At 45.6% G+C, this 22,290-nt stretch overlaps 1 protein-coding gene across 1 annotated transcript in view; it reads left to right on the top strand.

Annotated features, from left to right (window-relative positions):
- The window catches only part of herc2 (HECT and RLD domain containing E3 ubiquitin protein ligase 2), a 38,904-nt gene that overhangs the window by 2,857 nt on the left and 13,757 nt on the right, over positions 1–22,290 (top strand). Inside the window, exons 5-64 of the mRNA XM_070908225.1 lie at positions 1,513–1,735; positions 1,955–2,055; positions 3,144–3,295; positions 3,371–3,480; positions 3,584–3,755; positions 3,939–4,112; positions 4,316–4,504; positions 4,650–4,801; positions 5,267–5,424; positions 5,531–5,644; positions 5,735–5,986; positions 6,068–6,261; positions 6,336–6,536; positions 6,727–6,955; positions 7,082–7,206; positions 7,506–7,684; positions 7,782–7,942; positions 8,057–8,239; positions 8,353–8,538; positions 8,662–8,838; positions 8,983–9,086; positions 9,187–9,337; positions 9,446–9,660; positions 9,772–9,904; positions 10,115–10,242; positions 10,356–10,551; positions 10,641–10,774; positions 11,130–11,303; positions 11,453–11,589; positions 11,768–11,919; positions 12,039–12,230; positions 12,329–12,516; positions 12,615–12,807; positions 12,903–13,085; positions 13,184–13,368; positions 13,738–13,885; positions 13,970–14,166; positions 14,295–14,525; positions 14,638–14,776; positions 15,064–15,210; positions 15,807–15,949; positions 16,072–16,339; positions 16,465–16,607; positions 16,734–16,832; positions 16,920–17,088; positions 17,187–17,312; positions 17,445–17,553; positions 17,634–17,773; positions 17,891–18,081; positions 18,192–18,297; positions 18,543–18,634; positions 18,729–18,904; positions 18,988–19,099; positions 19,361–19,442; positions 19,529–19,763; positions 19,934–20,111; positions 20,356–20,437; positions 20,614–20,785; positions 20,886–21,030; positions 21,477–21,702. Coding sequence (XP_070764326.1) covers positions 1,513–1,735; positions 1,955–2,055; positions 3,144–3,295; positions 3,371–3,480; positions 3,584–3,755; positions 3,939–4,112; positions 4,316–4,504; positions 4,650–4,801; positions 5,267–5,424; positions 5,531–5,644; positions 5,735–5,986; positions 6,068–6,261; positions 6,336–6,536; positions 6,727–6,955; positions 7,082–7,206; positions 7,506–7,684; positions 7,782–7,942; positions 8,057–8,239; positions 8,353–8,538; positions 8,662–8,838; positions 8,983–9,086; positions 9,187–9,337; positions 9,446–9,660; positions 9,772–9,904; positions 10,115–10,242; positions 10,356–10,551; positions 10,641–10,774; positions 11,130–11,303; positions 11,453–11,589; positions 11,768–11,919; positions 12,039–12,230; positions 12,329–12,516; positions 12,615–12,807; positions 12,903–13,085; positions 13,184–13,368; positions 13,738–13,885; positions 13,970–14,166; positions 14,295–14,525; positions 14,638–14,776; positions 15,064–15,210; positions 15,807–15,949; positions 16,072–16,339; positions 16,465–16,607; positions 16,734–16,832; positions 16,920–17,088; positions 17,187–17,312; positions 17,445–17,553; positions 17,634–17,773; positions 17,891–18,081; positions 18,192–18,297; positions 18,543–18,634; positions 18,729–18,904; positions 18,988–19,099; positions 19,361–19,442; positions 19,529–19,763; positions 19,934–20,111; positions 20,356–20,437; positions 20,614–20,785; positions 20,886–21,030; positions 21,477–21,702 — 9,753 coding nt within the window. The remainder of the gene's footprint in view (positions 1–1,512; positions 1,736–1,954; positions 2,056–3,143; positions 3,296–3,370; positions 3,481–3,583; positions 3,756–3,938; positions 4,113–4,315; positions 4,505–4,649; positions 4,802–5,266; positions 5,425–5,530; positions 5,645–5,734; positions 5,987–6,067; positions 6,262–6,335; positions 6,537–6,726; positions 6,956–7,081; positions 7,207–7,505; positions 7,685–7,781; positions 7,943–8,056; positions 8,240–8,352; positions 8,539–8,661; positions 8,839–8,982; positions 9,087–9,186; positions 9,338–9,445; positions 9,661–9,771; positions 9,905–10,114; positions 10,243–10,355; positions 10,552–10,640; positions 10,775–11,129; positions 11,304–11,452; positions 11,590–11,767; positions 11,920–12,038; positions 12,231–12,328; positions 12,517–12,614; positions 12,808–12,902; positions 13,086–13,183; positions 13,369–13,737; positions 13,886–13,969; positions 14,167–14,294; positions 14,526–14,637; positions 14,777–15,063; positions 15,211–15,806; positions 15,950–16,071; positions 16,340–16,464; positions 16,608–16,733; positions 16,833–16,919; positions 17,089–17,186; positions 17,313–17,444; positions 17,554–17,633; positions 17,774–17,890; positions 18,082–18,191; positions 18,298–18,542; positions 18,635–18,728; positions 18,905–18,987; positions 19,100–19,360; positions 19,443–19,528; positions 19,764–19,933; positions 20,112–20,355; positions 20,438–20,613; positions 20,786–20,885; positions 21,031–21,476; positions 21,703–22,290) is intronic.

Here is a 22,290-nt window from a genome sequence, read left to right as displayed (position 1 = left end):
AACGCCTAAATGTCGACTAGATACAATGATACTGACCATTTCAACACATGGCCAACCTCCCTGTTGATCAATTTCATGTCTGACGGACCCTGCTGATGTGTGCATGTTTTGCTGGCACGTGAGGTGTGGAAACTCTGAAATGACAACTTGCAGCCTGTAGGTCTGAGTGGTTATTTTTACCCCTTGGAGAGTGTGATCTTGGTAGGCGTTATAATGTGGTCCAGCGCGGGGTAGTGTCTCTCACTCAAGCTGTGTTTACTGGCGGGATTGGGTGGGACGGTGTTATGGTGGTGGGAGATAAGCATTGGGTGGAGGGATGGGGGGCCATGTACATGCCTAGCTGGCTTTGCTAGTAGCTTCTTGGCTGCGTCTCTCTCTTTTTTCTTTAATTGACTGAGTCAGGAAATCAGCCCAGTCTGATTGTACAGTGAGTGTAACTGGATATCTACAATGCTCTGTCACCGATCCTTAAAGTTCAAACAAGCATACTTCCTGCTTTTCCATTGAGTGGTCAGATATCTGGAACATGTTGATCTCAGCAGTTACAGCCCAGACCCAGCCTATTGTTTTGAAGTCAGGATGGTGCAGGGACATATGACAGATTTGGATGTGTCCTCTCTCTCTCTCTATTCCGTGATAGATCTTTTATAAGGAGTTAATCAACCCCAGTGAATTTGGTAGTTCTCTATCACAAGTTCCTTTTTGAGCCGTGGGTAATAAATAGTTAGAGACTTTGTCTGACTGGGATACATATCTGTCCTGACAGCCGAGCACAGCTGACTGTAGTGTGGCTCATACAACCTCAGGCCAGCCTGGCTTACATAAAGCTTAAGTGGATTTCAGACCTGCTATTTTGGCCCATCTTGTCTTCCCTGCAGCGCTGCTGTATAGACGCATAATAAAGCATTTTCTCTTGAACCAGATCAGAACAAAGGACTGGTTGTGATAAAGGCCAGTGGGGAAAATATTGAATGTGGTTATTTTTTCATTAAAAAACAGCCGAGAGTACAAGTAAATAAATGTTATAAGCTTCTTTCTTGAAACACCATGCTGTTAGTGTAATGAAGAGCTGGAGTGTAATAATGAGATGTAACTGTAAAAAATGGTGTTTAATCACTTATTGCAATGTACTAAATTCAGGTAAATGTGCATATTTTTATTTGTAATTTATTTATATTGGTAAACAGAAAAATACAGAATCTTCTATACATATAATAACTTGTAAATCCCCGGTGCAGCGTGCAAACTTCAGAGTTAAATATAAAAATTTGAGAACCAGATTGCAGCTTAAATTATTAAAATGCTGCAGTATGTTTATAGAATGGCAAAAATGTTTTCACTGTTTGATGTTTTTGTCTGTCCTGTATCGTCTGCTTTATGTTATTGATAGATTTGTTACATTGCTTGACGAATAGAAAGTTTAATGATCATGTTTTTCTCTGTGAGAAGTAATTTCAGGTGACAAATAAGCTCCATTATGTTCAGGATGACGATGTTTCCTTGTGCGTGTAGATGAGACGGAGTTGAAGGACTGTCTGATGGTCCTGGTTGACGACCAGCAGAAGCTCTCGGCTCAGATGGCCAAAAGCACCCTCTCTGCCCAGCGCCTGCGCCAGCGCCTGGTCATCCTGGAACGCTACCTCATCTCTCTCAGCCACAGCATGATGGAAGAAAAGTACAAGGTCCGCTGGAAGACGCCCCCCAGCCCGCCGCTGCCTGCTGCTGACAATAAGAGGTAAAGAATAACTAATAATTAACTCTAGATTGAGCGAGTACAGTTACACCATACAGAATACAGTACAGTTTCTTCCTGGTATGGTTGTTCGTGCATGTTTGAGTTAAACCCCACAGCTTGGTGTGTGAGTGCACACTGTGTTTTCCTTATGGAGGCCTCTTAAACACTCACACATGCATCTCATGTTAATCTCTTTGTATTTTGCTTTTGTTTTTTCAGCCCTCGTCCAGCCAGTAAAGGCGTTGAAGGTTTGGCCAGAGTTGGCTCCAGGGCAGCCCTCTCTTTTGCCTTTGCTTTCCTGCGTCGGGCCTGGAGGTCAGGTAAGAATGTCCCGGGGATACAGACAGTGAAGACGTTTTGTGCCCTGGTGGTGGTGATAGCTGCTGTCAGGGCGGTGGAGCTTTACGCAACAGCTGCTGATGAATGCGTTGCACCGTGTCACATGCTGCTCACAGTAAACAGCCCAACTTATGGGAGACTTGTTATTGACATTCCTACTGCCTTGGGACTGTATTGAACTTTGGTTTTAAAAATGTAGTCCCTTTCATGTATGTAAAGGGGGGTGGACAAACATATTTCAATATAATGCAGTCCAGGACAACACCACCACAGACTGACTTCAAAAAAAAAAAGACCATAGATTTGAATTTGTTTGTACCAGTAATATACAATGAATAAACCTGCATCTCAGTGTATGTCAATCACACAGTCTGATTACATCTAATAATCTAATAATGAACCACTATTGGCCATGGCTGCGTTTGTTTCTTCATCAATCAGCTTGGCAAGTAGAGATGCTGTTTTTGTCGCGTGCACCGATGTGAGGTTGAGAGCTGTCTGTCCTCAGGGACTGGGTGGGAACAAAGAGTCAGCCTCTTCTCTGTAGCCTTCCTGTAACATGAGCAGCGCACACACACACACACACACACACACACACACACACACACACACACACACACACACACACACACACACACACACACACACACACACACACACACACACACACAGACAGTTAAGCCTCTCATCCTCAGTCTAGCTGTGTTCCTGGAATACACTGTAAGAACAACAGAAGTGTAACAGAGTGCTCTTTTTCAACCAGCACCTGCTGAATGAACACATGTACAAATCCTAGATATTAGAATCAGTAAGTGATGTATAAATAGTTCTAATTTCTCTTCTGCTGTTTTAGACCAAATTTGAGTGAATTTGCAATATATGTATCAGTATATGCTTATGCGCATTAGTTGCATCTACTTTCAGAGTTAGGAAAACATGGGAATGTATTGTAAACTCAAATGCTGTAAATCCTCCTTTTGCCCTTGTTTAATATTTCTGGGTACCCTGCGTAAAGTGTCATTATTGCCACTGTGTCGTATATAAAACAGAAGAGGTTTGTGTTTCACAGGCGATGATGCAGATCTTTGCAGTGAGCTCCTCCAGGAGTCTCTGGACGCCCTACGTGCCCTACCAGAGGCCACACTGTTTGATGAGGGAACTGTATCATCAGTGTGGCTCGAAGTTGTTGAGAGGGCCACCAAGTTCCTCAGGTTCATTATCTACTGATCACTCGCTAATTTTGTATATTGCAAGATGTGTTGGATCATCTTTTGTGATTCTCGTGTGTTCTTTGGGAGCAGTGACGTACATGGAAGTGCCAGCACCAAAGGCAACATTCCTCTTCAGGACCAGCACCTAGCCCTGGCCATCCTGCTGGAGCTGGCCGTACAGAGGGGCACTCTCAGGTAACCAGATACCCTTAATACCTGCTTATTTGCCTATGCTGATGTCCTGCTGCAGCTGAAATGCACTGCTACCTCACTGCTTTTGTCATTGTGTCTTTTCCAGTCAGCTGCTGTCTGCTGTGCTGCTGCTGCTGCGCCTGTGGGAAAGTGGCACCAGAGAGATGGACAACGAGCGCTCCACCCAGGGAACGAGCGCCCCTCTGCTGCCCCTCTTGCAACGCTTTCACAACATACACAGCAGTAAGGAGGAGTCCATTCCTGAAGAGGAAGCTGAGGTAAAAATTTCCTCTGCTGAACCCGAAACCTTCTTTTTTATGTCACTTGATAGATGACAATGAGAGATCAAGAAACCTCACAAACAAAATGTTATCAAATGAAGGTCTGTTGCCCCTGTTGTCCTTTTCCTGGTTGAGAATCAAGCTAATAAGTACTTTGTGGTTAACTGCTGTGATTTCCAGATCCTCACAGCCCCTCTGAGTCCAAATGAGAGTTTCCTGCGCTACCTGACCTTGCCTCAGGATAATGACCTGGCTATTGACCTTCGGCAAACAGCTGTGGTGATCATGGCTCACCTGGACCGCTTGGCTTCTCCTTGCAGCCCTCCACACTGCAACTCCCCCACGTCACACAAGGTGACAACTCATTTAATCAACTGCTTAGTTATTTATTTTATTTTTTAGGTCAGTGATGCTTCTCCTTCCTTCAATTATTGCTCGAGTTATGTGCCTGTTTTATCATCCTTGTGCTATATATATCTTGGATGTGCACACTGTGTCCTGTTTATTGCTATGATACGGTGGGACAGCCGTTTGATGGTTATGTGTTTTTGTTCCAGGGAACCTTGCAGGAGGTGATTGCCTGGGGTCTGTTGGGCTGGAAGCTTTATGCCAATGTTAACGGGCCCATTCAGTGTAAAGCCCTGTCAAGCCTCGGAGTCGCACAAATTGTCTGTTCAGAAAAGGGCTTCCTCATCTTGTCCAGCAGTGGTGCTGTTTACACCCAAAACTACAAGAGCACAACCCTGGTCAGTTCTGTTGCACAGGTGTTGTCTGTTTAATAATGAATGTCCCCTGCTCTCTAATGAAGTGGTTTTATTCTGAAAAGCAAAAAAGCAATCCTTTCATCTCTGTGTCGGCTGCAGATTGACTCACTGAATCATTTTGTCGCAGGCTCCTATGCTAATCCATGGCCTGAGCTCCAGAAAGATTGTGAAGCTAGCAGCTCATCCTGATGGGCAGCACTACTTGGCCCTGTCGTCCAATGGGGAGGTGTTCTCATGGGGCTGTGGTGATGGAGGCCGCCTTGGACATGGAGACACCACGTAAGCAAACAGGAAATCTTGTGACGTTTAATTTACCTTGTTGTCTAATATGAAATATAAAGCTATATGGAAACTCTGGTACTTCCAGATTGAAAGGACGTACAATTGTGGCATTCACAAACACAACAGTAAAGCTGTAGATTTTGGGAATTTGGGCCACTAAATCCAATCCTTAAAAAATCTAACCAAATTAAATTATTGATCAAACAGATGCTAAAATTATACATTACATTATATCACCAAATTTAGGACATTGTATTCATTTTTTATGCTATTACACCAAAGACAGCTGCCACTGACTGCATTTTAAGCAAGAATGAAAACATCCAACACTAAGAATTCCTCTAAAAAGACTAAAATAATGCTTGAGACATAAATTATTATGATTATTAGAAAGATTCCTCGAAAGCATCTTGTATCGGTCAGAGAAGCATCAGCTACATCTCTATTTTCACTGTATTCCAGGTATCTAGAAGAGCCTACGATGATTGCAGCCTTCAATGGGAAACAGACAGGAAAGCATGTGGTGCACATTGCTTGTGGGAGCACATACAGTGCTGCCATTACAGCTGATGGCGAACTCTATACGTGGGGCAGAGGGAACTACGGTCGACTGGGCCATGGTAAGCTCAGTGTGCATTGAACTGCTGGACACAGCCTCAGCTTGAATAATAACATCTTTGTCTGTTTCATCACTGAAAAAGAGTTGTCTTCTGACTGGGTTTCTAGGCTCCAGTGAGGACCAGACCACACCCATGCTGGTGACAGCGCTGAAGGGACTAAAGGTGATGGATGTAGCATGTGGAAGTGGTGATGCACAAACACTGGCTGTGACAGAGAATGGTAAGAACGAGAGTCTTTTTGGCTTGACTTCAGATCATAGAATCCTTCAGCTTGTGGTGTTGTATTCACCATCTCTGTGTGTTTCTACAGGTCAGGTTTGGTCCTGGGGGGACGGAGACTATGGTAAACTGGGCAGAGGAGGCAGCGATGGCTGCAAGACACCCAAACTTGTGGAAAAACTGCAGGACCTGGACATAGTGAAGGTGTGCTGTGGCAGCCAGTTTTCGGTGGCCCTCACCAAAGAAGGACAAGTGTACACCTGGGGAAAGGGAGACAACCAACGCCTCGGCCACGGCACCGATGAGCACGTTCGCTACCCCAAGCTGCTCGACAGTCTACAGGGTGAGTTGGCAGTCCTAAAAATATCTTTCGAAGCTTTTAGAATACAAAGACTGATCTTTTGTCTGTTACGTTTGCGAGCAGGAAAGAAAGTTGTGGATGTTGCCGTGGGATCTACACACTGCTTAGCCCTCACAGATGATGGAGAGGTGCACAGTTGGGGCAGCAATGATAAGCTACAGCACTTTGATACCCTCTTTTCTAACAAGAAGCAGCCTAAGGCACTCCCAGGGCTCAACTCCAAACACATAGTGGGAATCTCCTGTGGCCCAGGACAGGTAACTGTCATTGATGATTTTTATATGCTTCTATTGATTGACCCAAAACATATAACACTTGTTGCTGTTTTCAGAGCTTCGCCTGGTCTTCGTGCTCAGAGTGGTCTGTCGGACAGCGTGTGCCCTTTGTGGTGGAAGTTTGCCCTATGACCTTTGAGCAGCTGGACCTGCTCCTGCGGCAGGTCAGCGAGGGGATGGACGGCAGCTCAGACTGGCCTCCCCCGCAGGAGAAGGAGTGCATGGTAGTCGCCACACTTAACCTGCTCAGGCTCCAGGTAGGCAATCTGTCAACAGTTGATGTTTCATGTATCATTTATTTGTGCTTGTGCCAGATTTACAATAAAGCTTTAGGCACAATCATGTGATAAACTAGGCATGAGAGAAGGTGTGGAGATCATTTCTAACATTACAGCAGTAGACTAATCGGACTGCTGATCATAATATCTCTAAAACCACCCCTCTCAGCTCCATGCAGCCATCAGTAACCAGGTGGATCCTGAAGAGCTGGGCCTGGGGCTTGGCAGTGTGCTGCTCAACAACCTCAAGCAAACGGTGGTAGTACTAGCTAGCAATGCTGGGGTGCTCAACACTGTGCAAGCAGCTGCACAAGCAGTTCTCCAAAGTGGCTGGTCAGTGCTGCTGCCCACTGCTGAGGAGAGAGCGAGGGCGTTATCCTCACTTCTGCCTAATGCTGGTGAGTACAAAGCAGAACATCTGCTGACACTTAATAGTTCATTAACTCTAGTTCATTTTTATGTGAAGTGTAGAAATGGTTGGGATTGGGGACGCTGAGGTTTTAATTTTAGTATTTTTCCGCCAGCATCTGGAAATGAGATGAGTGTGAGCCCTGGACGTCGCTTCATGATCGATCTGTTGGTCAGCAGCTTAATGGCTGATGGAGGGTTGGAATCTGCACTGAATGCTGCCATCACTGCTGAGATACAGGTCAGTGTGCTAAATGCATGAGTCGTCACTCTTCTCTCTTCTCTCATGTGATGTATTCATGGTAACAATGCTTTGTCTATTTGTATAACAACATTTGTCTTTGGACTGAGATTCAGCTTGAATTACTTACCACAAGCTCCTTGACATTGGGCAAATACATTAGTTGAACCGTGCTAAATGCCAGTCTCAGGCTAAACTTTAACAATTTTTAGACGCACTTGGTGCACTATTGAAATCCTACAACTAACACAGAATATTAGACGTTGATGAATCACACTTTTTTTTTTCTTTCATGACAGGACATTGAAGCCAAGAAGGAGGCTCAGAAAGAGAAGGAGATTGATGAGCAGGAGGCCAATGCTTCCACCATGCACCGTTGTCGCGCCATGCTGGACAAAGACCTCATCAACACCGGCATCTACGAGTCCGCTGGGAAGCAAAGTCTGCCTCTGGTGCAGCTTGTACAGCAGCTGTTGAGGTACCTGCTCTTTGTCTCAATCATGCTAACACCTATGCAACTATACAGAGTAACCTCTTGCCGTCTGCTAGCAGATTTACACATTTGATTTCTGCAGAAACATCGCCTCCCAGACCATCGCAAGGCTGAAGGATGTTGCTCGGCGCATCTCCAACTATCTAGAGGCAGAGCACGTCAGCAAGGAGCGCTCTGCGTCTCTGGACCTGCTGCTGCGCTTCCAGAGGCTACTGGTTAGCAAGCTCTACCTGGGTGTCAACGGCACAGAGAACGTCAATGGATACAGTGAGTCACGTATTCAAATCCAAATGTTTTTCTCTAGTCATCCAGATAAGAGGAACGAATCGAGTTTGAAAATGAGCCCCAGATGGGAAGTATTAGATCTCTCTGTTGTTTCTGCAGATCCTGAGCTTCTTGGTGTTGGTTCCCTGTTAAAAAAGTACATCGCCCTGCTGTGTACTCACATTGGGGACATCCTCCCAGTGGCAACAAGTATAGCCTCTACTGGTCGCCGCCACTTTGCTGAAGTCTCTCGTGTTATTGAAGGAGATCTAACTGGTAATTCCTCTCTTGAAAGTGCTGAGTGTTAATGTGCAGTATGAATTACATGCAAACCTTTTTAAGGAACTTGTGGGACAGTTATGCATGCCCTGCTGTTTCTTCTTCGATAGGAGTGCTGCTTCCTGAGTTGGTGGTGTCCATCGTCCTCCTCCTCACCATTGATGCAGGTCTAATGCAGGAGACTGGTTCTATCCCTCTCCTGGCTGGACTCCTGGAGCATCTCGACCGTTTCAACCACCTGGCCCCAGGACACGAGAGGGACGATAACGAGGACCTGGCCTGGCCAGGCATTATGGGTATAACACCAATTGTGTCTGACAGTATCACTGATGTGAAATAATTAGAATCCCAAATTTGAGGAGAAGCTCTTCACTGCGTTGTGGTTTAGAATGTAACTAGCTCTTTTTCTGCTGTGGCAGGGCCGTTCTTCACAGGGCAAAGTTCCAAGAACAACGAGGAGGTTTCCCTCATTCGCAAGGCTGACCTGGAGAACCACAACAAAGATGGCGGCTTCTGGACAGTCATTGACGGAAAGGTCTATGACATCAAGGACTTCCAGGCTCAGTCCCAGTCGCTAACAGGAAACAGCATCCTGGGTAAGTTTAAAAAATATAATTTTGGAATGAGATCTGCTATAATTAGTCAAATAAATTAGAATTTTCATTTGTTTCGGAAAGTAAATGAGATTACTGACAAATGCTGAATCTCCTTGCCTTTTTTTCTCTCGTCTCCTTGTACAGCCCAGTTTGCTGGAGAGGACCCTGTGGTTGCTTTGGAAGCTGCTCTGCAGTTTGAGGACACCAGGGAGTCGATGCAGGCCTTCTGTGTTGGCCAGTATATGGAGGTACTGTCCTATCCCAAATCCCAATACACATTTTCTAAATTAATTTGATTCCTCATAATTGGTTCTAGCCTTTGATATTTTCATGTTGTATCATCTACAGCCTAACCAGGAGACTGTCACCACTCCAGACCTCAGCAGTCTCTCCTCCCCGCTTATTGACACAGAGAGGAACCTGGGGCTGCTGCTGGGTCTCCACGCCTCTTACCTGGCCAAAAGCACCCCCCTGTCCCCCATGGAGATTGAATGTGCCAGTGGGTTCAATGATTTTTAATCTACTTTGTTTAAATTAAAAAAAAAAAAACGAGATGTATTTTTAATTGGTTTCAATTTTAACAGTCATTGTTTATCTCTTTGCTCAGAATGGCTCCAGTCCTCCATATTCTCTGGGGGCCTGCAGACCAGTCAGATCCACTATAACTACAATGAAGAGAAGGATGAAGACCACTGCAGCTCCCTGGGTACAACCACTCCAGACAAGGCCAAACTCTACTCCCGAAGAATAACCCTCAGCGACCACGCACAGCCTTTCCTGCAGGCCATTGCTGACAACAACACTCAGGACCACACTGTGAAGGTACAGGCCTGACTATGATGATTCAAGACCAGACGGTGTAGCTTCATAGTAGCCACGAAGCTAAAGAATGTAGTCACGCTTTCATGTTTTGATTTTGTTGTTACATTACAGGACTTCCTATGCCAAATAGAGCGTTGCTGTAAGCAGTACCATCTTATTACACCCATCACCTTCCCACCGGAACACCCTGTGGAGGAAGTTGGCCGCCTGCTGCTCTGCTGCCTGCTCAAACATCAAGACCTAGGTAACCTAGCAACTGGTCTCAGACAGGCTGTTTGAGGAGGAATTAAAAGCTAATTTTGGCTCAGTCTGCCATTTAAATTGGCTTTTCATTGTTATCAGTTATGCGTAGATGCGCTGGAATCTTTTCTTCCTGCACTTCCAACACATTTATAAGCAACTCTTCACATGTGAAATAATTTGCAATTTAATGTGAAATGTCTTCCTGCCACAGGTCACATTGCTCTTTCACTTGTCAGTCAATGTGCCTTGGGTGTGGACCAAGGGAAACAGAGGTCCCTCCCTAAATCTGTGATTGACGTGTGCCGCATGGTCTACCAGGCAAAGTGTTCTTTAATCAAGGTATGATTACTGCTCGTAACTTGTATTAATTCCTCAGTGGAGAATGTGGTGATAGAAAGGAGACACAAAGAGGAGTGGGGCTTTTAATCACATGTTTGCTTTTCTTATTTTAGACCCATCAGGAACAAGGTCGCTCTTACAAGGAGGTGTGTGCTCCTGTCATTGAGCGTCTTCGCTTCCTGTTTAATGAGCTGCGTCCGGCTGTGAGCAATGACCTGTCTATAGTGTCCAAACTGAAGCTGCTGAGCTCTCAGCCCCGCTGGAGGAGGATCACCCAGAAACTCATCAGGGACCGCAGGAAAAAAAGAGGTGAGTTATTCAAAACCTACTACGCAGTAGGATTTTATTTTCTTCACATACAACCTATTTCTTTAATTCAAATGGGTTCTATTTTTTAGTGCCTAAGAAGTCAGAGTCTGCTGACATAGAAGAACCAAAGCTGGAGAACGAAGGGACCAATGAAGAGGAACTTAATGTCCACATCAGCCCCACACCTGCTGACAGGAAATCACCCACCAGCAGGACGTCAAAGGTAGTTTAATGGAGCTCAATAATTACAACATTTGATGAGATAAAGAATTTAATTTAATGCAATCCATTTTTTGTTTTATGATCTTACAACTGTTTTTAATACTACTAATTTTGACAATATAAACATACATTAGGCCTCGTGGGAATGCCGATTAGTATTGAATCACATCCAGTTTATCTTCTGTTGTAAAATGAGAATAAATATTGACCTGAGAGCCTCAGACAGTCAATTTTCCTTACGGGTAAAGGGATTAGCTTTCTTACACTGCACTTAACACAGTTTCAAGTCTAATCAAACACAGTGGCGATGGTTGTACAGTTTGACATTCCTGTATTGTTTTCTTCCTTTACAGCAGGACAAGTGGCATCCGCTTCTAAACACTGTGGCCAATGTCCAGAAGTACCGGTGGCTGAAACACAGTGTCCAGGGTGTCTTCTCTCAGTCTAGCCTGATGGCCACAATAGTGGAGTTTGCACTGAAAGAGGAGCCACTGGATGTAGAGAAGATGAGGAAGTGTCTTCTCAAACAGGTGATTGTAAACAACAGATCATCGCTGACTTGATAAGTAATCAGTGTGCTGAAGTAGATAAATAAAGGGATAGTTAGATGTATATAATTCACTCTTAACATGTAAAGAGGTGAAAAAGCATGACTGACGTTAACTGTGTTTCATCATAGCTGGAGAGGGCTGAGGTGAGACTCGAGGGCATCGACACCATGCTGAAGTTGGCCTCAAAAAGCTTCTTGCTGCCGTCTGTGCAGTATGCGATGCTCTGTGGCTGGCAAAGGGTCATACCAGAAGGGACCAACATTGGGTAAGTCATCAGTTTTGAATGTATGGCAAAAAAAATATGATCATGTTAAGTGACATCATGCATGAGCTTGTGTGATTTCAAGTGCCTGCTAAAGAAATAATGACTAATTATGATGCAATGATGGCATCTGCCACCGTGTTGTGGTCGTGCCTTCTAATGTTTCAACTCTCCTTTCCAGAGAGCCCCTGTCTGACTGCCTGAAGGACGTGGATCTGATCCCTCCCTTCAACCGCATGCTTTTGGAGGTGACCTTCGGCAAGTTGTATTCCTGGGCCATCCATAATGTTCGCAACATCCTGCTCGAGGCCAGCGCCCGCTTCAAGGAGCTCGGTGAGTGGCCTGGTCATACGGCCGGTTCGTCTCAGAAAACTAAACTGGTGCGAGTATAATATAATTTTTAGACCCATTATACACAAACTAACTCACTGACCACCTGTTCTTTTAACCAGGTGTGCAGCCTGTTCCCTTGCAGACCATCACCAATGAGAACCCAGCGGGACCAAGTCTTGGCACCATTCCGCAAGCCCGCTTCCTTCTGTCCATGGTACACATGCTGTCCCTGAAACATGGGTCCAACAGCCTCAGTCTCTTGCTAAATTCTGGCATATTGGCCCTCACACAGAGTATACTCCGGCTCATAGGTGAGTACATACAGGCCACCCAGAATAGAAGCAGAAGGGCATCTGTACACATTTATGGATGGAGGTGTTTGACATCTCTTCTGCTGTTGTACCTCCAGGGCCCAGCACAGACAGCAGTGAGGAGGACCTGAGTTTATGTGCACTCGGAGGCTCAGCCACAGTACTGGAGGAGTCCAGAAAGGAGGCTTCCCCCGCCCCACTACCTGCCTCCGGCCCTGAGCTGGCTGCCATGATGAAGATAGGCACCAGGGTTATGAGGGGAGTCGACTGGAAATGGGGAGATCAGGTACCTGAATTTATTTTACAGTCACTTTGTAATTACTAATTAAAGCAGTGAAGAAAAGCCTGCTGTTTAGTATTTGACCCTGTGCATGCTCTGTCCAGGATGGCCCAGCACCAGGTCTTGGTCGGGTCATTGGGGAGCTGGGCGAGGACGGTTGGATCAGGGTCCAGTGGGACACTAGCAGCACCAACTCCTACAGAATGGGCAAAGAGGGCAAATATGACCTTAAACTGGCAGAGCCACCACCAGCTGCCCAGCCCCCGACTGAGGACTCGGACACAGAGGATGACACAGGTCAGTTCACAATACTGCCTCAGTACAGATCGCCACAGCTGCAAGCAAAATGTGAGGTTCAAACAATGACATTTACAATATCCTCTTAATCACAGAAGGTGAGCTGATGGAGAAGAGCAGCCACCCGACAGCTATGATGCTAACCAGCACAGTCAACCTCTTGAAGACATTGTCTCTGTCAGCCGGGATCTATGCAGAGGTTTTGCAAACAGATGCCACACGGACCCTCTGCGGGCTACTGAGGATGCTTGTGGAAAGTGGAGCTAATGACAAGTCAGGTAGCTGAGCCGCCATGTTGATGAAGAGCATTTTATCTCTTTACAAGACAAGTTGTTTGGTATTATGTTATCCTAAATGGACCCGTCTTTGTTGTCAGGCTGTCACTCCCACAGGCTTGTCTCTCGGGAGCAGCACAGGAGCTGGAGTACTCTGGGCTTTATACGCAGCATCGCTCTCATGCCCCAGATGTGCAGCACGCTCAGCACCTCTGCATGGATTAGCCTGCTCATCCGAATTGTTGAGGGACACCAGTCCTTCAATGCCATTACTCTGCAGAGACAGGTGGGATAATTACCATGATTGTGTCAGACGTGCTGAGTACTTTTTGTCAAATTTTGCTATAGCAGTTCTACTATATCTGTTATGAGGACGAACTACAGAGAAGAGGACTTCTTTTTAAAGTTCAGCAGTATTGGAGTTCCTAAAAAGCACAATCTACGCAGCTGTTAAAATACAGTTAAGAGACCTTAAAGTTGCCAGGTTTGTCAGAATAAACACAGTTTCAGCAACTGTGCAAAGAAAGAAGGCTGAAAAAGGACTTTATTGGGCAAACCAGGAGGTAAAGCCTATTTTGCCAAACATTTTCAGATGGAAACCAAGTTTGTGAAAGTAACACTTGTCTTGTACCCTGTGCACCCTTTGTGTTTCCAGATCCTGGCACTACGTCTCCTGCAGGCAGTCTTGCCCTCATGGGACAAGACGGAGCGCTCTCAGGACATGAAGTTCCTGGTGGAGAAGTTGTTTAACTTCTTGGGAAGCCTACTAAGCACCTGCTCCTCAGACCTGCCACTACTCAGAGGTATGGTGGTCAATCATACTTGGGCTATTAGTAGAAATCTGTTTGGTTTTTTTGTATTCTTAAATTCCTCCTTCCCCTGCACAGAGGGTTCCCTGCGAAGGAGGAAGTCCCGCCCTCAGGCGTCTCTTACAGCCACTCACAGCAGCACTCTGGCTGAGGAGATTGTTGCCGTCCTGCGCACTCTGCACTCTCTTGGCCAATGGAACAACATGATAAATGATTACATCAACGCTCAGCTGAGCTCCATTGGAGATGTTATGGCAGGCTGCCAGTCTGAAGCAGTAAGAATTATTACAGCATTATGGATTCAGTTATTGTGTGTGTGACACAATGACACACTCTCTCGCTTCATTGATAAAATCAGTTCTAACAAAATGGTGATGGTAAATGTTCCCTTTCTCTATTTCAGTGTTTCCTGGAGGAGTATTTTCCTGATTCTGAGGGTCCTCGAGTGGGCAGTCTGATGGCAGTTCTGGCAGTCATTGGAGGAATTGATGGCCGCCTCAGGCTTGGAGGCCAAGTTATTCATGAGGAATATGGCGAGGGAACAGTCACTCGCATCACCCCAAAAGGACGCATCACCGTCCAATTTCATGAGATGAGGACCTGCAGGGTTTGCTTGCTCAGCCATCTCAAACCGGTATGGAAGTGTTTTAATGCTCATAACTTGCACTTTAGCTCTACTTTTACTTTAAACAAGTTCATTAGACAATTAAATACTGATTTTCTGTTTTTGTTGTCACTTTGCTCAGATGCCTGCAGTTTCCTTCAGTGTGCAGAACCTGCCCTTCACTGAGCCCATGCTGGCAGTTTGGGCCCAGCTGGTCAGCCTGGCTGGAAGCAAACTGGAGAAACAACGAATGAAGAAGTCCCTGAGTCGAGGGCTTACAGGTACAGAGACTGCTGAGAGACACAACACAAATGCTGTAGACTTGATGGTCTCACATGAGACTCATTATATATTGTGTATATATAAAATAGATAATACAATCATTGACTGTATTAAGGCTAATGTCTCTAGAAGTGCCCTGGCAATATGCATGACTTTGTTCTCATGATAAATCATACCCTGTCTCATTTGTTCTTTAGAAATAATGAACTGTGGAGGATGCTTTGATGTAGTGTTCAGAGCCGAAGGTCTAGTCTAGTGAATTTAATCAAGCCTATTGTGTTTCCAGCTGACCAGGTGGACATCCATTTGCTGCGGTGCCAGCAGCTGAGGCTGTATATTTTAAAGGCATCACGGGCCCTGCTCTCTCATCAGGATAAACTCAGGCAGATCCTCTCCCAGCCGGCAGTAGTGGACATAGGACCCAACCCCAGCGGTAAGACCTCCCGCAGTGAAGGGCTGTGTTTCTGAGTCTTGGAAGTGGAAGTGGGGAGTTGGTCGGGACAGTCTTTATGGAAAACCTTTGCTGATTAGTTCAGCACTGTAGAGTTTCAATTTGAAATGCTTTTTATGCACTGTTTTCTATGTGGAAGTTGTATTTAACCGTTTTTTTGTGTCATTTTGTTTTTTGTAGATCGTAGATTCACTGCCATTACACACAAAAATGTTTCAGTAAATAGGAAATGTGTCTGAACTTGCAGGTGGTTCATTTTTATGAGATAGAAATAGTTGTTTTTTGTAATGAGGTACAATGACCCTCCAAACTTTTCTGCTGCTTTGGGGCAACATCATGGGTGGACTGGATGGAAATTTGGTCATAATGAGCTTTGTTTGCACAATTAGCGCTAATTCTTCTGATGCAGCACTGTGTGGGAGGACAAACTTAGCAGTGTCTGATTAACCAGTCTGCTTACCTTACAAATTTTGGAGGTTTCCCTGAGATTATATGTGGGTTGATGTAAACATGTAAACTGAGTTGCTGATCAGAGTTTAGACAGACATTCTTTTATGAACATGACTTTTTGCTTGCAGAGGATCCAGTGGTGTCATCTCCTGATGTGGGAGACTTGTCCCCTGAGGGTCCCCTGCCTCCATTGATCCTCCTGCAGCAGCTGCTGTCCGCTGCCACTCAGCCCTCCCCCATCAAAGCCATTTTTGACAGGCAAGAGATGGAGGTGAGTCAATAGACCTTTCTTTAGTAACCCAGTGTTAAGTGTCAGTGGTAATGTTGCATACATTAGAGCTGGTGTATTCGGTTTGACCTCAGCGTTATCTGTGTATCGCTGTATATATTTAGGCTGCAGCTCTGGCTGTGTGTCAGTACCTGGCTGTGGAATCCGCCCACCCGTCCTCTCCGCTGTTTGAGGAGAGCAGCTCCAGTGAGGCCACAACGCCTGTCACCATACAACATGTCCGCCCTCCCAAACAGAAGAAACAGAAGACCTCCCCTGTCCCTCCCTTACCCATAGTACTCCAGCTTATGGAGATGGGGTTCCCCCGGAAAAACATCGAGTTTGCCTTGAAGTCGCTGTCTGGAACTACAGGCAGTGCCTCTGGCGTCCCAGGTAAAGTTTCATAAGACACAAACCTATACACTGGCGCTGCAGTGATGTGTCTGCTGTATTAGTGACACGATGTGATGTAATGTTTTGAGATCTACTTTTGGAGAGTAATTGAGCGTATACATCAGGTGTTGAGTCTCTGGTGGGCTGGCTGCTGGACCATCCAGACGTTCACGTCACAGAGCTGTCCGATGCCGACACTGTGTCAGATGAATACTCTGATGAAGAGGTGCTGGAGGAGTTGGAGGAGCCCGAGCCAACATTCCCTGTGGTACATTACTTTCTCTTATATTTCTGCCATAAACCCACTCAATAATGGGCCGAGTCACTTGTCACTCAGCCTTACGACATGATTAATAATAGTTTTATATGTAATATTGCCTGTGTTTAACATTAGCCTCCAGGTGCAGTGGTGACCGAAAGCCAGACATTTAAGAAGAGATCCGATTTCCAAAGCAACGATGATTACGCTGTGTATGTGAGAGAGAACATTCAGGTAAGAGCAGCTGCCTTTTTAAAGGTTTTCTAAAACTGCCTCAAGGAAATGTGACGTAGGTCTGATAGATCACTGACGTCTCTGCAGGTGGGGATGATGGTGAAGTGCTGCAGAACGTACGAGGAAGTGTATGATGGAGACGTCGGGAAAGTGATCAAGCTGGACAGAGATGGACTTCATGACTTAAATGTGCAGTGTGACTGGCAGCAGAAAGGAGGGACGTACTGGGTCCGCTACATCCACATCGAGCTACTTGGTAAGCTTGTGTGGTTTTAATGTGTAGTTCTGGGAAAAACTTTAGCAGCATGTTTTCTCTTCACCACTCTGACATGTTTGCTTTGTTTTTTTTCCCAGGATTCCCACCACAAAGTTCTCCTTCCCATATAAAGATTGGTGACAAAGTGAGGGTGAAACCCACAGTCACCACGCCAAAATACAAATGGGGCTCCGTCACTCACAGGAGTGTCGGGGTTGTGAAAGGTAAGCCATTCTCTGTAGCCTTTAAACTGAGTATCTCCAATTTTTATTCTATTTATAATCTTAACAAACATGTCCATTAAAGATGCTGTTAGCTGAATCCTTCTGTACTAATAGTTAAATGGTTCATTTTAGCTTTCAGTGCCAATGGGAAGGATGTGATAGTAGACTTCCCTCAGCAGTCCCACTGGACTGGCTTGTTGTCTGAAATGGAGCTGGTTCCCAGTGTTCACCCTGGAGTAAGGTACGGATATGTTTAAAGTTTCTGTCTTCCCAATGACGTATCCCAACATGTTGTTCTAATGCAACTTGTGTTGTCTGTAGGTGTGATGGCTGTCAGATGTTCCCTATAAATGGCGCCAGATTCAAATGCAGGAACTGCGACGACTTCGACTTCTGCGAAAACTGCTTCAAGACCCGCAAACACAACACCAGACATTCCTTTGGCAGAATCAACGAGCCTGGTCAGTCACACGTTTACCAAGATGGCATCCGCTGTGTTTTCCGTTTGTGTGTGTGTGTGTGTGTATGTGTGTGCGTGCGTGTGTGTAAACCTCGTCCTTCATCTTCCCCACTATTAGGCCAGTCTCCGGCCTTCTGCGGCCGCTCAGGAAAACAGTTAAAGAAGCATCACAGCAGCCAGCGCGGGATGCTGATTGACGACTGGTCTCGCGCTGTCAAGAGTCTCAATGTGTCGTCCTCGGTGAACCAGGCCTCGCGCCTCATTGACTGCAGCGATCAGTGCTGGCAGTCCTCCGGCTCCCAGGGAAAAGTAGGAGATTGAATTGCATACTCTAATAAGCTGGATGACAGTCTATTTAGTTTAGCTTCATTAAAGTGTAATGCATCACCTGACAGGATTTGTCATTCTTTCCTCGGCAGCACTGGATCCGTCTCGAGCTCTTCCCAGACGTTCTTGTGCACAGACTGAAGATGAATGTGGACCCAGCGGACAGCAGCTACATGCCCTCACTAGTGGTGGTGTCAGGTGAGTTACACTTAAGTTGTTCTTTTAAAAATGAACAAACATGGGTATTTTACTGCCCCTTAATTTGGACAGATGCCTTGTAATTTCGCTGTTTGTAGACAATTGTATTCTGATGTTGTAATCTATTGTTTGCTCTTCAAATAGTTCCTCTTCAAACAACAGGGTGTTGTTGACATTCTTAAAAAGCTTTTAATTCTTTTTTTTTTTTTAATCATCAGATGTAATGTTTGTTTCTTAATATTCAGGTGGAAGCTCTTTGAACAACTTGATTGAGCTGAAGACAATTAACATCAATCCCACAGACACCACTGTCCTTCTCCTTAGTGACTGTACTGAGGTCAGTTGGCTTAAGACTTAGTAACTGACAACTTCTAATCATTGTTATTTACTTTTGTTGTAATAACTTGAATGACGTCTCCCCCCCCCCCCAGTATCACAGATACATCGAGATTGCAATCAAGCAGTGCCGCAGCTCTGGTATAGACTGCAAGATTCATGGACTTGGCATTGTGGGGCGCATCAGGGCAGAGGATGAAGACCTGGCCACAGTCCCTTTCCTGGCATCTGACAATGAAGAAGAGGATGATGACAAGACTGCCACTGGGAGGTATGGGCGAGAACATTAAAATAAAGATGAACTGAATTCCTATCCAGGAACTCACTGTGGGTTTTTTGTTTTGTCCTTTTCAGTCTTGCTCGGAAGAAGTCATCAGGGTTGGAGTCCGCAGCCACCATCAGGACCAAGGTGTTTGTCTGGGGTCTGAATGACAAGGACCAGCTGGGAGGACTCAAGGGTTCCAAGGTGTGCAGCTTTACACTTTTCTTGCGTATGAATTGAAAAGTGACCCCAATGTGTCGGGTTTGTAACACAGGCCCATGCCCTGTCTGGTGATTTATATAACAATGTGTGCTTACTGTATGATAAGCACATGTGTCCAACTCGATAACCAGCAGTGTAGAGAATGTACAGCTGAGGGGAGCAGACGCGTCCTTGGGCTGAGCCTGTGGGAGAAGCTCAGAAGCGGCTGCATTCTCTAATCACTTTTGTTTGCGTCCTTCACAGATTAAGGTGCCCTCTTTCTCTGAAACTCTCTCTGCACTCAATGTGGTACAAGTGGCCGGCGGTTCCAAAAGCCTCTTTGCAGGTGGGCGATAAATGTCTTTGGAGTTGATGTTCTTATCTAACATGCACATGCAGCGTGTTTATTTAACCATTGTGTCACTGTTGCAGTGACGGTCGAGGGGAAGATTTACGCGTGTGGAGAGGCCACTAACGGCAGGTTAGGCTTGGGCCTGTCCAGTGGGACCATCCCAATCCCCCGTCAGATCACTGCACTCAGTAACTATGTGGTGAAGAAGGTCGCCGTGCATTCTGGGGGCCGCCACGCCATGGCCCTGACTGTGGATGGGAAGGTCTTCTCATGGGGAGAGGGGGACGACGGCAAACTGGGCCACTTCAGCAGAATGTATGTTATCTTGCACAGATATATCTGCATATATCTGAGAAATTCATCATCACTATGCTTTTTCTCTATTTGAGTATTCTTTAAATAGTGACATAGATCACGACTTCACAAGTACATTTTCCATCTATTTTTATCAATATGACTGTCAAGATGTTGATTTTCCACCTTAGGAACTGTGACAAGCCTCGGTTGATCGAGGCACTGAAGACCAAGCGCATCCGCGACATCGCCTGTGGCAGCTCTCACAGTGCGGCAATCACCTCCAGTGGGGAGCTGTACAGCTGGGGTTTGGGGGAATATGGCCGCCTTGGACATGGCGACAACACTACTCAGCTGAGGCCAAAACTGGTACGTCTGTATCTCCTTCCTCAGCCCTTTCTTTACTGTACAGAAAGACTGATGGTCTTTAGGTTAATAAGGGGCAAAATAGCCCTGAGAATGGGATGTTTCATCATCACTTACTCTAAAGAAAGACAACAATTTACACCCAGTAACTGAGTGCCAACTGGATTTATTTACAATGTTTTGCTGCTATGAATACATGTATACTACGAAGTGTGTAACTCCTGGTTGCCGTGTCTTCGTCATCCAGGTAAAAGTGCTTCTGGGACATCGCGTTATCCAGGTGGCTTGTGGGAGCAGGGATGCTCAGACTCTAGCCCTCACTGATGAAGGTATTTCTGTTAATGTACTTGAAGGTATCCTGTGGAGTTTTAGACCACTAGTAGCACAAGAGAAACCATTCTTGTTTACAATGAAGACTCTACAAAATACCTTTCAATACTCTGTAGAAGTTTTCCGTTGGCTTAGATGATTTCTAGTCTGTAATGTGTCCTTTTATGTTTGTCAGGGTTGGTGTTCTCCTGGGGTGATGGGGATTTTGGGAAGCTGGGTCGTGGAGGCAGTGAAGGCTGCAACATCCCCCAGAACATAGAGAGGCTCAATGGGCAGGGGGTCTGCCAAATTGAATGCGGAGCACAGTTCTCCTTGGCTCTTACTAAATCTGGAGTTGTGTGGACCTGGTAAGATGGGTGAATGATACGACTGCACACGATAATTCATCATGTGTCCTTTTTTTTTGTTTTCAAACAAGTGTTCACGAGTGTTTGTGTTTCCAAACAGGGGCAAAGGGGACTATTTCCGATTGGGCCACGGCACCGACGTCCATGTGCGGAAACCGCAGATGGTGGAGGGACTGAGGGGCAAAAAGATCGTCCATGTTGCCGTTGGAGCACTGCACTGTTTGGCTGTTACAGACACAGGACAGGTTTGTACTGACCTCCACCATCGTTATAAACCAGAGCACATCGTTCAGGCACTCTGCTCATTTACTGCCATGAACTGTTCTAGATGTGTAGATTTCTCCTCCTGTAGCGGGAGTTTATTTATCGACTCTCTCTGCTTTTCCAGGCACCTCCGACCTTTGCTGTTACGCAGCTTATTTCATCTTGTATAATACCTTCCCTCCAAGCAAATGTATTAATGTTAGCACATCACTTCCTATCATGAGAGGCAGCTACTCAGTATTTGACCACTTTAAGAGGTTGTTAAGATTGAGTGCTTGGAGCTGTGCCTTTTCCTTTTCTTGTGTGGCTTTTCTTTAGTCCCGATCAGAAAGGTTCGAGCAGTATGGAGCATTAAGTTGATGATTTTCTATTTTAAAACAAACCACGACCAACGTGAAATCCAGTCATGGTGTTGTTCCTCTGCCAGGTGTTCGCGTGGGGGGACAATGACCATGGGCAGCAGGGGAACGGCACCACCACAGTTAACAGGAAGCCCACCCTGGTGCAGGGCCTGGAGGGACAGAAGATCACTCGAGTGGCCTGTGGCTCCTCCCACAGCGTGGCCTGGACCACTGTGGATGTGACCACACCCTCAGTTCACGAGCCAGTACTTTTCCAGACAGCCAGGGACTCCCTCGGAGCATCCTATCTAGGTAATCCTCCCTTTCCCACACAGCCCTCCGTCCCAGTCTTTGTCAGTCGGTATCAGTTCTTGGGATTGTAATGCTTACAAGTTTCTCACAAACTCATACATATATGTTTAGCTCATTACAGATTGTCCACAAGGGGGAGCCGTTCTGTCACCATCAGACGTGCCCGTATTTATCAAACTGCTAAAAGCAAAGTTTTGGACTTAAGTGAAAGACAAAAGACGCCTTCTGAGACATGTTTTAGAATGATTGCACAAAATATGGTTGGTCATGATGAAAAGCAATATGTATAATTCAGAATAGGGTTGTTTTTGTCAATTGTTTGCTTTTGATTTGAACATTTGACAGGATGGTACAATACAATTTTTTTTTGCATGTATCACAGGTGCAAACAGCATAATTATAGTTGACACTAAGGTTGTTTGCATTCACTTTCACTGTTCTTTCATTGTCTACACATTGTGGTACCCAGTTCTGCACAGGCTGAGCTGTACCTGTAGTAAAGGACAGCAGCAGCAACTGAAGCATTTTAGACCTGCACATGTGGTCATCTATATAAAAGAAAAAAAACTGCTTTCCTTGCCTGCAGAT

The sequence above is a fragment of the Enoplosus armatus genome, chromosome 7 (assembly GCF_043641665.1).
Source record: "Enoplosus armatus isolate fEnoArm2 chromosome 7, fEnoArm2.hap1, whole genome shotgun sequence".
Classification (NCBI taxonomy): domain Eukaryota; kingdom Metazoa; phylum Chordata; class Actinopteri; order Centrarchiformes; family Enoplosidae; genus Enoplosus; species Enoplosus armatus.
Note: the sequence above shows the minus strand (reverse complement) of the source record. Positions and strands in the feature narration are given on the sequence as shown.